This window comes from Pelecanus crispus, chromosome 20, assembly GCF_030463565.1.
Source record: "Pelecanus crispus isolate bPelCri1 chromosome 20, bPelCri1.pri, whole genome shotgun sequence".
NCBI classification, from domain to species: Eukaryota; Metazoa; Chordata; class Aves; order Pelecaniformes; family Pelecanidae; genus Pelecanus; species Pelecanus crispus.
Window position 1 is genome coordinate 3,621,224 of NC_134662.1, and position 16,725 is coordinate 3,637,948.

Here is a 16,725-nt window from a genome sequence, read left to right on the forward strand (position 1 = left end):
GGTGTCCTACACTTGGTGCCCCGGGAGCTAAGCAACCTTCTCTCCTCCCACAGCTGACGAATCGTTTGAACAAGCTGAGAAGTTACAGATGTTTTCATCTGCATTTTACCCTCTTGTGCTGCAGCGGTCAGCAAGGATCCAGTCATTCGCCGCCACTAACAGAAGCGGCAGCACTGCACCGCTCTAGGGCCAACGCTGCTTTGTGGGTCTAGGAACTCCCTTTACTCCCAGAACAAGTTCTCCACGGCCCAGCGCTGCAAGGGAAGGCGAGAAGGACTTAAGTGCGCACAGTGCGACCGCACCACGCAGTATCCCTTTCCGAGACCTGACGCTTCTGCCGAAGGGCTGGACCAGGCCACATCCCACCTGCAGCCGGTGGTAGAGCAGGAAGGAAGACGCACGTGGCTGCAAGAGGTTTGGAACCAGCAGCGTGTGTGCCTGTCACGACCCACGGCTCCGGAGCGCAGGATAACTGTTGGGAGGGCAGCGGGGAGAATGACTTCTATTGCAACACACTATCTGTGGGTGAACGGACAAGACTCCTCATCTTCCTTTGGCATCGCCATGCCCGTCTCTGCAGGCGAACTGCCCTGCAGCCCGGGTGGACTGTGCTCCCTGCGGATTTCCTAAGCTCTCGGACCTCCAGACTGCATCCTCTGTCCCAGCTCCCAAAGTGCCGGTGATACATCCCTGTTCTCAAAGCATCTCTGCACTCAGACTGTCCCGCTGGGGCCAAGGGACATTTCCCCCGTCCCGAGGCAGGGACTCTCCGAACAGCCTGGCATTACCTGGGGTGACACATGGTCAACGAAACAGGGGGTGATGGACCTCCCCCCCCACTAAAGCCAGCCACCAGCTTTGCGTGATTGTGTCAGAACACACTGGAGCAGAAAGGTGTTTGGTTTCACTGTAGCCTTGGATCAAGGAGGATGGAAAGACGGATTCTGACCGACAGCTCCAAACTGTCCCGACGGAACAGTGGAAGTTCCAGGATTTCACTTAGTCAGGTCAAAGTCCTTGCTGGGTCTGTGACAAGTTTGTGACTGGAGACTCTCACTGTGACAAAGGCTCTGACCGAGCCACAGGTGCTGGGCAAGCCTGATGAGCAGTCAGAAAACTATTTACATCTCCGATGCCAATGAGGCCAAAATCTGTGACCGATAAGGACACTTGCGCAGGGGCCACCGCTGCCTCTGGGTCTCTGTCCAAATCCACAGGGCCAGCAATTAAAGGCAAACCCTCGTTAATGTCTGCAGGGAGAGTGAAGTCCATGGTTATCGTCTCACCAGAGCTCTGCAATGTCTCCTGCTTCTCTGCTAGTCCTGGTCCTGCTGGCGGCAAAGCATAGAGCCCCGATTCCGAGGGGTTGACAGTGTGTTGTGTGCAGGAAGCCGAGATGGCGCCTGAGGACGTCTCCTCCGTGGGGTCAAAGGAACAATTCGTCTCCGAAGGAGTACTGCACTCATAGCCCTGCCCCGATTCACTCATGCTGCCCAGGCTGCAGGCCGTGCTCTCCACGCTCAGGGGCTCTGCACACCACAAAGGAGGGAAACGTGGGAGGTGGACGGACAGACAGACAGACAGGGAGGAAGAAAGGGTGGGGGACAGCAAGTGAAAGAAACCTAGAGTGAGTCTGTAACATACAAAAAACCAGAATCCAGTTCAATCCCACCTAATCACAACAGTATTTGTTTGCTGGCACAAACGTTTATTATAGCAACCAACATCCCTGCCAGCATGTACCGAAGAAAGGCAAGATGCAGACAGCAGATGGGAGGCCATCAGTGTTTCTATGGAAATTAAAGGAGATCTCACAGAGACACTCCAAGATAAGCCAAATCCTAAGTCCCATCCCCTCATGCCAACAGCCCCTGGCAGGTGCCTACACAAAGCCCTCATCTGCAGTAGGATGGTGAGGAAATGAACCCGTTTCGGGCTCCCTGTGAGTCTTCTCGCAGCCAGCTCTCTCTGAAAGCAGTTCACAGGTACAGGCTGGGGCCTTAAATCAGCCTCCGGAGGAGCTGCCTGCGCCCAATGTCCCTGTGTGAGTGCATTGGAAGCACCTAACTCAGGCACCCAAAGTTAGTGCAAATCTTTTTGCTTTGGGAGCGCCTTCGGCCGCCGCTCCAAGCCCGAAGCAGGAACAACTCTTTTTAAGTCACTACTGATCAATGTAGAGACAGACAAATCTCCTTTGCTCACCCCCAAATCCGCCCAGGGCTGGTATTTGACACAGGGCAAAGTGAGCACACGGAGAAGAGAAACAGCTGGATAATGGCAACAGGAGAAAGGCAAAGGAGGGGCTGTGCCGCTGAGTGAGGGAGACGAGTTATCCCCGTGGCAGACAGAAAAAAAGGAAGTTACCTGTGCTCTCTATTGCTATCTGATCTTGACCGAAGTGAGAATCCAGGCAGCTCGTTGCAGAGGGAATTGGTGGGGAGCTCCGGGAACGACTAGTATTTTCTACTTCACCTCCATCCAAGTCATTGTCGGTGTAATCCCTGTGGGGAAAGACAGAGAGCACTGCCACCACCTGTTAAGCAGAGAGATGCAGGCAGGGAAAACAGTGACTGGGATTAAAACCCTTCCAACAAATAAAGCAAGAGGACTGCAGGGACCTCACTAGAATGAATGCCCATCCCTTCTCGGTCTGCAGAGCCCAGTTTTAGACTCCGCACTGAGGCAGTCACAGTTAACTCAGCGTGGCTAAGACCAGCCCACGATAAACCGGAATGGGGTCTGTAGCTTTCCAAAACAAACAGCTCTGCCCCCCAGCTCTCTGTGAGCCCCAGCCCCTTGCAAAGGGAAATAAATGGTCAAATGGCCTCCCCAGGGCACAGCCAGCTTCACAGAATGACTGCAGTGGGTTGTGACAATGTTAGTATGCCAGCAAAGAGCAAGTGATGAGAAAATATCTTCCCACCCTGGGGGGATTTGAGATTTCAGGTATTTTCCTGTCTTGCATCAGAATTAAAAAAAAAAGTAAGACTTCATCTAATGCTTTTAATTGATTCAACTTAAATATTTCATTTTGACCTTTCAAAACGTTTCAGTTTCAACCTTTCTGAAAAGTATTTTCTGTAATTAGCATATATTTCAAAGTGAAGAATTTGCCTCAAAGGGTGGCAGCAGGGAAAGAAATTAATTCAGGCTCCAAAACACCAGAAATAGTGTATTTTTTACTTAAAAACCTTCTTTCCAAAACCTCACTGAACTGAGTTATTTCCCGAGATCGGCCCTGAATCCCTGACCCGAGCCTTAATTTTTGTGAAAGCATCTGTCTGAAACAAAACAGTATTTTCTGACACAAGGAAGTCCACATTCAAGCAAATAATTGCTTTATCTTCCCTCCCTACACTAACAGTGTTTATGTTCTGAGAATATCCACTGCTTCCCTCCATGCTCCCACCCAAGAAACCTTCTAGAGCAGAAAGCGCCGTCTTTTAAGCGGAGATGCTTTGCAGCAGGAATCTTCACTGGGAGGTTAATATTACTAATTTTAGTGTGAGAATATTCCACGCACGTGGCTCCAGGGTGGAGGACGTACTTCTTCCTTCCTAAACGAGTCTGCTGAGTGAAGTAGTCATAGCGCTCTGATTTTTTCCACATGTAGTAATACTCCACACACTCGCCCACTGACCGGGTGCGGACCTGAGGAGAAACATCATGGTCAGAAAGCTGCGCATCAAGATGCATCTCACGGAGCAAGGACTATTCTCCCATTTAATCAGCACAGAAAATGGAATGCATTACAGTAATTTATATTGCTATGGACACATCTACGCTGCAAAACAGAAGCACATACTGAGATTTCCAAGGTGGTAATCGGCCAGAAAAAGAACTCCCCACAGTGCACAATTGTTCTTGCAGACCCCAGTGTGGGTTCACACACAGTACATTCGTGCAGGATTTTCCTGCGCTTCCAGTAGCACACTTAACATCAAGAGAGCAAACCTGCATCCATTTTCACTGGCCAGCGTCAACATGCCCACAATTAATCAGCGGTAGAACTGGACTCTCTGGTTCTGCCAACTCCCAGCACAGCAGCATATGTCCTGGGGCCCAGCTCTCCCTACAACAGCATCTTTCGTTCTAGAGGACCCCAGGGGACTTTACAAAACATCCACATGCTCAACTCACTCATTCACAGAAGTACTGCAAGGGCTGAGAGTTTGGAAAGAACTTTTGAGACTCCAGAAAGGGCTAATCAGTAATTAACTGACATCACTCATGCAGGTCAGTGTTGTTTGTGACTTCTCCCACCTGGAAAATAAGGCAGAGCAGGGCAGTGAACAGCCCATCACCTGCTAGCATGAGTCAACACAAAGCCTGGGATCGGAACTCAGCAGTCCTGAACTTCCTGCATTAGCCGAGGCTCACAACATACCTCTGGTGCGAATGCACCTGCCTCCTTCCCTTTGTCTTAGTGGGATGCAGGAGTGAGCGTCCTTACCTTGTTTGCTTGGATAAGATGAAAGTTTTTCCCATGGACCCTGAAGCCATGTTCAAAATTTCTACATTCTTCCTCACTCCAGGCACAAAGCTCATCTGTAGCAGAAAGAAAGAGGAATTGGAGATGTACAGAACCTAGAAAGAGTTACATGCGCCTTGATGTTTGGGGTAGAACCCAAATATGGGAGATTCTCACCTCTGATAACCTTCACATTGAACCGTAACCTCCGCAGTGCCTCTTCTGCATTGAAGTTGCATTTAACCAGCTCATACAAAGCCTAGGAAACAGAAGAAAATTACTGACAGTATGTACCCGAGCAACACACCACAAACCAACCTGCTCATGACTCATGTTTGTTTCGTCAAACTTATTTTTCCCAGAAGCCACTTTGCCACTAACCCCAGCTTGACCAAGCAGCACAGATTATTCCACTTTTCAAGGCACTGGATTACAAACCCGGAGACTGAAAAGGTGCAGTTCTAGCAGCAGCTCTGCAGATCACAGGTGTGCCTCTGTTCCTGCAGACTTACTGTGAGAATCTAACCGGGCTACCTTAGAGGAAACAACTGCTCTGAAGTTTCTTAGCCAAATGTTTGATCTTCTGCTGGCTTCAAAGAAGAATTAGACAATGCTATAGAGGACAGATCCAAAAGGATGTTCCTGCTGCAAGCGCTGGCTCAGAGAGTTTGGGATACTGGGAGAGCACAGTTAAAACAGCACCCATTCTCGACTTGCCCAGTCTGTTACACACTTTCCACAAACATAGAATCATAGAATCATCTAGGTTGGAAAAGACCTTTAAGATCATCCAGTCCAACCATTAACCTACACTACCAAGCCCACTCTAGACTAATCAAGGGTAGACCAGACTAAACCATATCCCGAAGTGCCACATCTACCCGTTTTTTAAACGCCTCCAGGGATGGTGACTCCACCACCTCTCTGGGCAGCCTGTTCCAATGCCTGACCACCCTTTCCGTAAAGAAATTTTTCCTAATTTCCAGTCTAAACCTCCCCTGGCGCAGCTTAAGCCCATTTCCTCTTGTCCTATCGCTAGCTACTTGGGAGAAGAGACCAACACCCACCTCACTACAACCTCCTTTCAGGTAGTTGTAGAGAGCGATAAGGTCTCCCCTCAGCCTCCTCTTTTCCAGGCTAAACAACCCCAGTTCCCTCAGCCGCTCCTCATAAGACTTGTTCTCCAGACCCTTCACCAGCTTCGTTGCCCGCCTCTGAACACGCTCCAGCACCTCAATGTCTTTCTTGTAGTGAGGGGCCCAAAACTGGACACAGTAACATCTGTTACTGCGCTGGAAAAAAAGTACTAAGCTAGACAGGCCTGTGGTCAGAACCACTACAGCCATTTCCCGTCTTCCCAATGGGAGCACGAACAGCCTCCTGAGACTGCAGCTGAGAAGCACACCCTCACTTATCCATAAAGCAGGAGCAGAGAATCACCAGAGTTAGGTCTCGTTCTCTTTTAAGTGGGTGTCCCAGTCAGGATCTCTGTAGGAAATGTTGCACTATTATGCCAGCACCATTAGAGTATCTGCAGGCTGCAAGAAGCACCCATGTTTACCTGTTCGTTGTCCTTCACCATCTCTCCTTCTGGCAGGCTGCTGCTAGACAGCTCGTCCCATCGCCGCTTCACTGCACGGTATAGGAACTCTTCAACCTCTCTCTCGGGGAGTATGTTTGGGTCCCAAAGCAGCTGGTCTTCGTTCTCATAAGCTAACAGAAAAAGCACTGAAATAAGCCAATCAAACAGAGAATTCTGCTGCTTTTGAGAAATAGTCTGCATGTACGTGCATGGGAGAGACAGGAGGAAGCAGGAAATCTTTGCTCGGTACTCCAACCTGGCACTGGAGATGACAACCATCTCTGTGAAGGTACTGCATTTTCCCTCCTGATTTTAGAGGCAGATAAGCTTAATAACTACTCTTTATATCCCCTTTAGAGCCCTAAGCACAGGGTCAGCTTGCCTTCACTTCTTCAGAAGGGTTGGTTGACAAGGTTTTTGTTACCATGTTCTCAAGGATTGTTGCTTTAATTCACTTATCCTGGCAACTAAAACCCCCTAGGTTCTAAGGTGTCTTTGCCAGCACACCATAAACAAAAGGAGTGGCAGGCAAAGGCAGCTCTGAGCTACAACCCTGGCCTAGGCTCAAGACCCTCTCCCTGTCCTAGACACAAAACTAAGCAGCTGCAAGGCTGTCCCTCCCCTGTGATAGCTTGCAATGCTCCTCCATGAGCTGCTCCACCCACACAGAATAGCAGGAGCACACTGCATCACTAAATGATTCTTGCCCCTTTCAGCTTTCAAGGCTCTTAGTCTATGAGAACACAGCACACAATAATGCAGAGAGATGTTTCAGTAAAATAACAGCACAGGGGAAAGCAAGAAGAAAGACTCTGCAATTAAAAAAACCCAAAAATCAAAATCAGAAATACTGAGATTTTTCTATTCAGGTAAAAACATTAGCACTCTCTGTACTTAACTCATTTCTAGAGGCAAAGGAACCAACTCTTCTGCCCTGTAGAATCACTAAAATCAGGTCAGAGGCACTACAGACAGGGCCTAAAAGACCCCCATCGGGATCTACTATCAGTTTCCTATAATTTCACACTGATGCAGACATACAGGTTATGGAAAATACGCACTAAATCTGTGCTCTTCAATACAGAGGCTGAGAACACTGATAAAGTAACAGCAAAAAATTCTGAGAACTATACTGGGTAAATCTGAAATAGTACCTGCAAAACTGATAACTTTTATCTCCTCCTTTAATTTGCTTGGAGTCTGTTAGGATAAAAGAACTAGGGAGGAAGCAAGTAATTTGTAAAGACATGGCTTTCTGTTAGCTATCTTGTTCAGAAACTCAACAAGCTGGTGCTAGTATTGCTCTAGTTATTAGACGCAATCTGCAAATCAAGGCACTTCCATCTAGTCTGCTGACATCCTATCAAATCAGAAACTGATCACCTCCAGGGAGTACTGAATGAAAATAACTCTGGCTACTTAAGGAAGACGTCAGAGAAAAATAAATTAGAGTATCTCCAGAAGGGTATTCCTTCTCTTTGGCTACGGCTGAGATGCCTCCTCCAAACGTCTCACACCAACCCAGTCTTCACGGAGCTTCTTAGCTTCTGCAGCTGTATTACTAGCCCTATTCAAACAGGCTGGTTTAAAGCCAGCTCAAGTGTAGCTGTAAATTCTGGTGTCAACGCTGAGAGGTGCCAAGCCTAGAGACATAGAGCAGAACGGGTGAACCAGGGCCCCATCAGACGCCCAGGCCAGCAGCCCTACATCCAAACAAGATACGCAAAGCAGGTTGCCTTACCTTTTTCACCATGCCTGTTTAAGTGGAGGATGGGAACAGTGGCTTGGAACTGAGGTCCAACCATGATCTCCTGAAATATCACCAGAGAGAAGTGGGTAAATTGAAATGGAAAATGCTCCACGTGGGCACTGAGGTGTACTTCGTGATTTAGGGACTACGACACCACGAGGCCGATTTATATATCGGTAGTCCCCCCTGTCACTATTACTTCTAGGGAACCCGGACTATTTTATAGGGTAACTAAAAAGATTTACTACCACCCAGATGATACTTTGGGGACCTTAGGCATTTACATAGTTTTAACGTTAAAGATATATGGCAAGCAGCTAAGGCTGGAGATAAAGAAACGCAGAAGCTCTCCTGCAACCTTCGCAACCAGAATGAGTTTGGAAGTCTGCTCCTCTCTTATGTGCGATGGTTGGCCCTCAGTAAATCCTGCTGGGAATATTGCACAGCATTTCACCTTTATACGGCTACAGGCTGCAGTTTTAATTTACCAAGGCACAACAGCATTTTCCATATCTGAAGCAGAAGATACTTCAGATACAGATTTCAAGATTGTATTAAAAAACCTCTTGTAACCCGTATCCACCACCGCCTTTCACAAAATGCAAGGCGCTGAGCAAAAGAAAATAAAAGAAAGAAAATTTCTTGAGGAAATATCACAGCGCTTTGGTGTCATGCTTTCCTCAGATTCAGGTGCATTGTATTAGCTCCCCTTCCCAACGCACTCAGATCATTTACCTTAGACTCACTGGATGGGGTGGAAACCTCCTCTGACTTCCCAGCCATGGAGGAAGCACACGGAGATGAACAGGGCTCTTTGTCTTCATCAGCAAGGAAGTTGTTTGCTTTGTGGGAAAGGAAAAGATCTGTAGTTATGAAATGTTTTTTTTTCTTATTGCTCTCTGTTCCCTCTCCTTCCCTTCATTTTCTGTTCTAAAGTTACTTTCAGCATGCTCCTCAGTGACAACTTACCCATATTTTAATTTTCCCCTGTTAAATAAAAGAATTTGCACACTTGCCACATGGGTGGTGCCAACCAACCCGGGAAGCTCAGACTCCTTCGTTTTGCAGACTAGCAGAGGGAATAAGATCACTCTATGCTGAGTCTCTCTTATGCACTTTGGCTTCCTGCGTATTCTAATATTTAGGAACTGCCACAACATATCACACCACTAGTACTCCTGAATTTATTCACTTCTAGAGATGTCAGATCAGGTACTGATCTTTCAGACTGCAATTACAGCAGGTACCAAAACAATTCTCACTTTCTCAGTGTAATGAGTTACAGCTAAAGACAATTCTCTCCTCATCCCACTGCTCATCTACGCTCTGTCATGTCCTAACCGGTGCTCAGTAACACCACCGGCACTCAGGTTTATTGGCAGCCCCCAGAAAGGAAAGTGGAAAAACTGATGTCAGGAAACTTAGTGACAAAATAAAGAAAAACATTCTTGCCCTATTCTGCACATCACGTCTAAGTAAAAAAAAATTACACAGAAATTAGCGACACATACAGCCAGGCTGGTTTGGGAATAGGTCCGATGCATCGTGGGACGTGACAGATGGAGTCAGATCATCAGCTGAAGACTGTGTCTCCTCCTCTTCTTCCCCTGAAAGCAAATCCTTCGCTATTTGTTCCTTTTAACAACAACAAGAAAGTGAAAAATATTTTTAAATTAAAAAAAAAAAAAAATTATGTGTGTGTGGGGTGAGGCCTAGAGTAAAGCATTTCTGGCCAAAGGTGGCCACATCCACAGATCTCCTCACCCTCCCATAGCTTCTCCAAAGACAGATTCCCTCTCACACTCCCCACCACCCCCAGATTATCTTCCCTAGAAGCACTTCTACAAGTGCCAAGAGTGGCTTCCTATGGAAGCCAGAGAGAGAACGAGCAAGTGGCCCTTTCTGTAGAACTCCACCCAGAGCAAATATCTCAAAGATCCTGGGAGGAGGAAAAAAGGGAAGAAAAAAAGCTTTCTACAGACTTTAGCTAGAATAGGAAGAGCCACAGCTTCAGCTGGGAAGATACAAACCTCCCCGACTCTCCACAGATCCACATCTATGTTTAAAGACCTGTAACCCAATTTCCATAAAGAGTTTTTACAGTGTTCTTTTTAAAACAGTTATCCTTTCTCCAGTCTCCTCTAAACTCTTTAAATTACATTTCTGCACCTGGTGTTCCTCACTGGGACATCAGAACTAGGTAGGCCCCTTCCCTCGGCATTAGTCAAACCCCACCTGAAAAGAGCTACTAGACGTCTTGAGCGCCACGGCAGCACAGTAACCTACAGCACAGGCTAATAGCATACACCCAAACAGACAGCTGCTCTTACCTTATCCAGAGTCATATCTGGGAGATTTGGAGTAATATCATTGCTCTCACTGTCCTGCTCCGAGATGGGATCAGATGCCTCATAGCCATAAAGTGCAAGCAGCTCCTCAAATGGCATTTCACTGCTCTGAGCGAGAGGAGGACAAAGCTTCATCAGGAATGGAACAATCACCGAGTACAACACCAGCTGTAGTGAACACAGAGATATGCAGAGGCAGTCAAGGCAGCTCTGCTCTTCTGGGGGCTCTGAACTGCCTTGGGTAACGCTGCATAATGAAGGAGGCACGGTCTGTCAGGACCCACCACAACCTGTTCTTCTCAAAAGTATAGAGAAGCCAGGAATTTTCACCCCAAAGCAAGAGTCAAGGGCATTTTTAAAATATACTTATTTTTTATACTAGATTTCATGCTGGTGAAGAGATGCCAGACAGCAGAACTGTATTTATACTGAGGAAGGGAAGGAGCGAATCCCTTTATTAATCTTGTGCCTGACCCGAAGAGACAGTCTCTGTCACCAAGAACACATTTGGGTTTCACAGAGGCCTCAGCGGGACCACCCACAGGGAACCACATCATCCCATCTTTGTGGTTCCTCCACTGTGAGACGGACATACACCCACCAGCTCATGGCTCTTCAGCAAGGTGAGCGAAGACCACCTCGTCAGAGTGGCTACTTGGCAGAGGAAGACTCCAAAATTGACTGCTGTCGCCTGTTGTCAAAACCATTCCTTCCTGTCCAAATGCAAACCTAAGACTCATTGATGGGTGGACCTAAACACAGCACGTTGCCAGCTGAGCAAGCAAGCCAGAGTTTCACACAAAGATCTGTGGTACCAGTACTGTAAAAGCAAACAAGAAAATCCAGCCGGTAATTTCCCTTCCCCTCCCTTGCTGCCTTTACCTGAGAGGCACTGAAACTCTTCTCCAGCTCTTCTAAAGATTTCTGCTTCTCCTGAGTATCATCATCTTCTTCCCTTTCTTCCCGTACACCATAGTTCTGTGAAAGGATCTCTGCTAGGTTCAGTCGATGATCAGCTGAGCCCATTGACACAACTGCAGGGATTAGAAAAAGTTGGGATACTAGCACCACCCTGGACCAAATCTTCAGATGCAACAAAGCTCGGGATGACCCCCTCTTGTGTGTGCAGCCACGATAAGCCAGAGGAAGAGATTAGGTAGAAAGGAGCGAGAGGGGCTGGGGAACACAACTGAAAGAAGCCACCCTGTGAGCGCTAAATTGCAAAGCCCAGTTCTCTGCACATTCTAGTCCCACAACTGACTGAAAGATGAATCTGAAGGTTTTCCGAGCATTTACGTGTCTCTCCTGACTGGATTTGCTAATCTCATAACACGTGAACACACACTGCAGCCTTTCCTTCTCCCGAGGCATTTTTAGGATAATTACCCCTTATTGCAAGAACAGGCAAATGGACACTTGTAGGAGCTTTGGCATCTTTAAGACTTTCCTCCTCTGTCAAATGGCATGCGAATCAACCAACAGGTTTAGACGATATTAGAAGGAGAAGGGAACAGGCAGGCTGATCACAGGAGCCTTGTTTCCTCTGGAAACCAGACCAACAAACAGAAGCATACTTAAACTGTGGCTACCTGCTGCACTCTGAAGGCCAGGCTCTCCAGGACATAGACTGTGGGCTGGGTACGGCACCACCCTCGGACTCTGCCTGCCAACTGAGGCCTTCAAGAAAAGAGAAAAATATGGCTGAGACATCTCTTCTTAAAAATGTAACATGCCTCCAGCCACTTAACCCCACCAGCAAATGCAATTAATTTAATTTCAAAGCAAAAGTTAACGAAAACCACACAGGGAAGCATTAGAAACTGTGCTGTGCAAAGAGCTCTAGGTAAGCGTATTTAACAGCTCTTCCAGGCCTCCTCTCCTCTGGATTCATCACCTTCCCCTCAAGCCTCTAACTGCATATGGCGGTGTTTCCATTTTATCTTTTTTATCTTCAGCACTTCACTAATTATTTACCCTCTCACCAGTTTAAGACCTCAGATCCTTATGGCTTACATTTTCACGTAAAAGAAGGATTTTGACCTGAAGCCATTATTCTAAATACACACATCATGCTTGTTTGAACACAGCATTTTTATGGGCTGACCCACTCTTTGGAGAGGCAATCAGAAGCAGCCGGCCACAACACGCCGGCTTCTCCCTAATGCCTCACCGCATCCAGAAAGCTCAGAGGGGTGAGCAAAGAAATTTAGAGCTGAGCAGGCAGCGAAGGAGTCTGGTAGGACTGCGAGTGGCACAGGCGAGGTGGGAAAGGGTGAGACAGGTAGACACCGAGAACAGGCACCTGCTTTCTGGCATTCAGTGCTCGGTCAGAAGTTCAGGCAGCAGTATGGGCTGAGGCCTGGAAAACAACCCAGAACATCTGCTGCTCCTTGGGCTGCTGTACATGGAAATGCTGTTCATCAAGTTCAGCCTAGGTAGGGAGCAAGCAGGTAATTAACCACTGCCTTTGGGTGACTGAGAGCATCCGACTGTGGAAGAAAATCATAGTGTCAGTCCCCCAGTCACCAATGACATCTTTTTATGATCCTCAGCCATTAATAATCTCAGCCGTGCACCATCACTCCTCACTTACTCAGTGGGAGCCAGGACATCTACAATGCTTCAGTACAAGGCTCTGACAACTTATTTAAGAAAACATAGCACAGCTTCACACCAAAATTCATCCTCTAACAATAGAGCAAAGCAGACACCAAAAAAGCCACCCCAGACTTTGGATTCTGAGTTAGTGCCTTCGGGTATTAACACACGCATTGGAAATTCCATAACAACTAGAGGGGCAGCTATTTTCTAGGTATAATTACCACGAAGATAACGGTTGGCCTGGAAGACAGCAGAAGATATTGCCATGGGAGAGAAGGACAGAGAGGAAAGAAGGGATAGGATCTGTGAAGCAGCTGTGGAATTCTTGCTCCTTCTTCTACCAGGACCAGTGGAAAGAGGATGCCTCTAGTCCAACTAGAGCACTCACTGCGTGCTGCAATTCACCGTCCCCAAGCGTCTGATTATTAGCAGCAAGATAATCCCACTGGAGACCACTTTGTCTGGCTGCAGGCAGAGCCCAGTGACTGTGTGCACTAGAAGAAAAGGGAGGAGTTCATGGGATAATGAAAGGAGAAGGGGACAGAAAGGATTCGGACAGCCTCCATTTTGAGGATGGTCATACCGGGAAATGGCTTCGTAACTCGGGAAAGTGTCAATGCCCCTTTGTTGGGCCTTGCTGGAATGTGACCAAGTACAAAACCCTCTTGGATAAATCCTTCCAAGCAAACAACCCCAGTTTCACAAAAAGGATAAGGGTGAGGTCTACCCTTACTCCCTCTAGTCTTGAGCAATCTGCAGAACTCTCTTTCCTGAGACAATGATCTATATATCGATTGCACCTCCTTTGCACGGGGATCAATGAGGAGCTGCATGCAAAGGATTTTGAAAACAAAGACTGAAACTGTTAGCAGTGGACGGGCTGGCTTGAAGAGATGTCAAGAATACTTCAGGAACAATGAGATCTTATATTAATGATCAGGTGCTGAAATGAAGAGTAACAGTCAGTATGACAGGATGACAACTCAATAACTAATCACGAGTGTATTTCCCTGAAGCAGTAACGTAGCGTTAGAGCAAGTGGGAACTACTCTGAGCTGGAGTTGCCATAAAATAACTAGCACTGCTGTGTTTGGGCTGAAAAAAGAAGAAACAAGTGACAAAGCAAACGGCCCATTCCGCACCCAAATTTAAACACGTGCGGAACCAAATGATCCCTCAGATTATTTACAAATCCAGAAGACCATGGAAACAAGAGTCAAAGACAAAGGAATAGGGGAGAAAGGCAAGTCTGGCCTAAATATGTAAATGATGACAGAGAGAATATTCCTGATTACAATGACTGCCCAATGCCACGTGATGTGGAGTTATTTCATTTGAAGGTGAGGTAGCCGTAGTCTGACACTTCAAATCCAAACGTCACGCAGGAGGCAAAAAATGCAACAGCATTACATGCATCAGAAAGACAGCAGCAACACCGAGGCGCTACCAGATATCTCCAGATCAAGAATGGTTCTTGGCCAAAGTGTGGATGCTCCTACTGCTGGCGACAGTTTTGGTCACCGTGAAAGGTCTCAGTGGTGAACTCTGTTTATTTTGACAGCGCAAGCATGATGCTGGAAAATAGTTCCTACGTCCATGGGCCATTTAGTCATGGGGGGGAAAAGGGAGATTAAATTCCTTTAATCTCGCCTTAAGTTTGCCAGTAGCTGCTTTCCCTCCTCTAGTCTCTGCTTCTCAGGCGCGAGGATAACCTTCCTCCCAAAAGTTACACAGCGGTTGACCAATTATTCACTCCCATGTTTGCATTTCTGGATGACTCCAGCACTTCCTCCTTAATTCTGGACTCAAGTTTTTGAGCGCACGGAACAAAGCAACAGCCATGTTTTAGAAAACGCAGGCAGAGGAAGAGCCTGAGCTTTTTGCACTACAAAGCTGTTTTCCAGCGCAAGGCAGGTTGATTGTCCAGAGAACTACCAGAGAAAACCCTTCAGGCTGCAACCACTCTTGCAAGAAAGTGAGGAAAAAAGAGGGAAGTTTCCCCTTTCCAGTGTTACTACTTTCATAACTAACGTGGTTTCCTAAGCTAGTTTAACATGTATTTCAGACTCAGCGAGAGAAGTGTTTCTTGTTCCTTTGCCTTATCCATACTACTTGACATGGGTCCATTTTCTACAAACTCCAGCTGTAGCCAGAGGGAAGCGGTATGGATGGAAACAGATTCATTCTGTAAGCTACGGACCTGAAAGAGCAAAAAATGAACAGAGACCATGACACACACGTAGTCTCCTGCACTGCTTGGGAAAATCAGCGCGCAAATCACACACTGTTGCAATGTCACAGAAGAGATACTCTGCACTTCAAACCTCTTCTGCAAGACAGTGACGGCTCCTGGATCTCCCCAAGGCAGAGACCTGCGTGCACAACAGCAACGCGGTGCAGTACGCCGGGGCAGCACTTCGGTGCGTTGTGTCAGCCCAACAGTGTGCCGAAGTAGCGCTTATGGATGGGATGGCAGGCAGGCCAGACGGCCCCCTCCTCATGCAAAACACTGAAATACCCTGAAAGCGAAGCCTTGCCGTTGAACAGAAGTTGTCCCTACTAGCAGCGTTCTGAGATCCTGCGACAGAGCAGCCAGATACCTCGATGTCTTCCCAGCGTCCTTTTCCCACCTCGTGGTCACCGCAAGGATCTCATGATGGAAATGAAGCGCGGATGTGCCACGACAACCATTACGACAGGACAGGGATATTTCAAGGATGTATCAAGACCCGACAGGTAATGGCATCACCAACCATAAGTGTGGTGGAGCGATGGCAGTGACGTTTCGGCACGATGCACCAAGACAAACACGGCGTCGCAATGGGAGAGGCAGCAGGGGTGTTGTGACCTGGCATCGGAACATAAGCCCCCCTCGCCTGCCCGCTCCCTCGGCAGGGCCATTCTCCCAGCCCCAGCCACCCCACCGATCCGCTCCCACCACCTTCCCCAGCCCTCCGCCATTCCCACATTCCCGACCTCTGCGTTCTCCCGCTGCTCAGGCCCTGTCACTTACCTCCAGCCTTTGCGAGCCCCCTTCCAGCAGCTCCGCACCCCTCTGGCCCCAGCGACCCCAACGCTGTTGGGCCCTAAAGCCTCGGGGGCTCCCGCTTTGCTCTCTGCCCCCGCGCCTCTCCGCCAGCCTTCCGGACCCTCGCTGCCCCGCGGCGGACGCACCCCTCGCCGGGCCACGGTCCCAGGCACCGCGGCCGCGCCCCGGCAGTCCCGCCTGCCGCCTCCCTGCCCCGCTCGCCCCGGCGGATCCCCCGCCCCAAAGTCCCTTTAAGCGCTCCTCCCGGAGGCCCGGCCACCGGCCCCCCGCCGCGGCCAGCCCCGCTGCTGCCTCCGCCGCCGGCGGGAGCGCGGAGCCGGCGCCGCTCCCCGGACTCGGGCGCTGCCCCGCCGCCCGCCCCGGCTCTCCCGCCGGGTCCCGCCCAGGCTCCCCTTCGCCGGCCCGGCCCCCCCGCGCCCCCCGCCCGGCCCCGGCGCCCCCCGCGCCCCTCGGCCCGAGCGCCCCCGCCCCGGCGGGCCCCGCTCCGGCGGCCCGCGCCGCCCCATCCACCCCGCGGCCGGAGGACCCCGGCCCTGGGCGGCTCCGCGCTGCCGGGGCTCGGAGAGCCCCCGGTGCCCCCGCCCGGCCGGCCGGGGCAGAGCGGGAGGCCCGAAGCCCGGCCCGGCCCGGCGCGACCCTGGCAGCGGCTCACTCACCTCCGCCATGGCCGAGCGCGAGCGGCGGGGGGGCGCGGGCCCCGGATGCGGCGGCGGCCGCTCATTGGCTACGGCGCCGCGAGGGCGGGGGAAGCGCCGGGGGCGCGGCGGGGCGGGCGGCGCGGGGCCGGGTCAGGGGGCGGGGTCAAGGGTCAGGGGGCGCCGGCGGCGGCGGGGCCCGGGGCGGAGGCCGGGTCGGGGCCCTCGTCCCGCAGCCGGAGGCGCCGCCAGCGGCCGCTCCCGGGAACCCGGGCGCTGCTGGGGCCGA

General features: G+C 49.7%; 1 protein-coding gene across 3 annotated transcripts; it reads right to left on the reverse strand.

The window, feature by feature from the left end:
• Positions 1 to 955: 955 nt before the first annotated feature.
• On the reverse strand, positions 956 to 16,475 carry MIER2 (MIER family member 2). Of its 3 annotated transcripts, none has more exons than XM_075723699.1 (13): positions 16,458 to 16,475; positions 12,454 to 12,582; positions 11,034 to 11,185; positions 10,134 to 10,259; positions 9,315 to 9,438; positions 8,539 to 8,645; positions 7,795 to 7,864; positions 6,033 to 6,184; positions 4,649 to 4,730; positions 4,454 to 4,548; positions 3,548 to 3,651; positions 2,365 to 2,501; positions 956 to 1,529 (listed from the first exon to the last, which is right to left on the reverse strand). In XM_075723699.1, exons 3-13 carry the CDS (start codon positions 11,175 to 11,177, stop codon positions 1,054 to 1,056), a joined length of 1,617 nt encoding a protein of 538 aa, XP_075579814.1. In that variant the 5' UTR covers positions 11,178 to 11,185; positions 12,454 to 12,582; positions 16,458 to 16,475; the 3' UTR covers positions 956 to 1,053. The 3 variants fall into 3 exon arrangements, with proteins under 3 accessions (XP_075579814.1, XP_075579813.1, XP_075579815.1); XM_075723698.1 differs by having other exon boundaries at positions 3,524 to 3,651; XM_075723700.1 differs by lacking the exons at positions 11,034 to 11,185; positions 12,454 to 12,582; positions 16,458 to 16,475 and adding an exon at positions 10,753 to 10,807 and having other exon boundaries at positions 3,524 to 3,651.
• Positions 16,476 to 16,725: the final 250 nt, after the last annotated feature.

Excerpts from the sequence above, each read along its gene's own strand:
- MIER2 (XM_075723698.1), bottom strand. The coding sequence starts at position 11,177 with ATGGGCTCAGCTGATCATCGACTGAACCTAGCAGAGATCCTTTCACAG. Across the intron at positions 10,260-11,033 it reads AGAGTTTCAGTGCCTCTCAG|AGCAGTGAAATGCCATTTGA; the intron begins GTAAAGGCAGCA and ends CCTCTCGCTCAG. Across the intron at positions 7,865-8,538 it reads CCCCATCCAGTGAGTCTAAG|GAGATCATGGTTGGACCTCA; the intron begins GTAAATGATCTG and ends GTGATATTTCAG.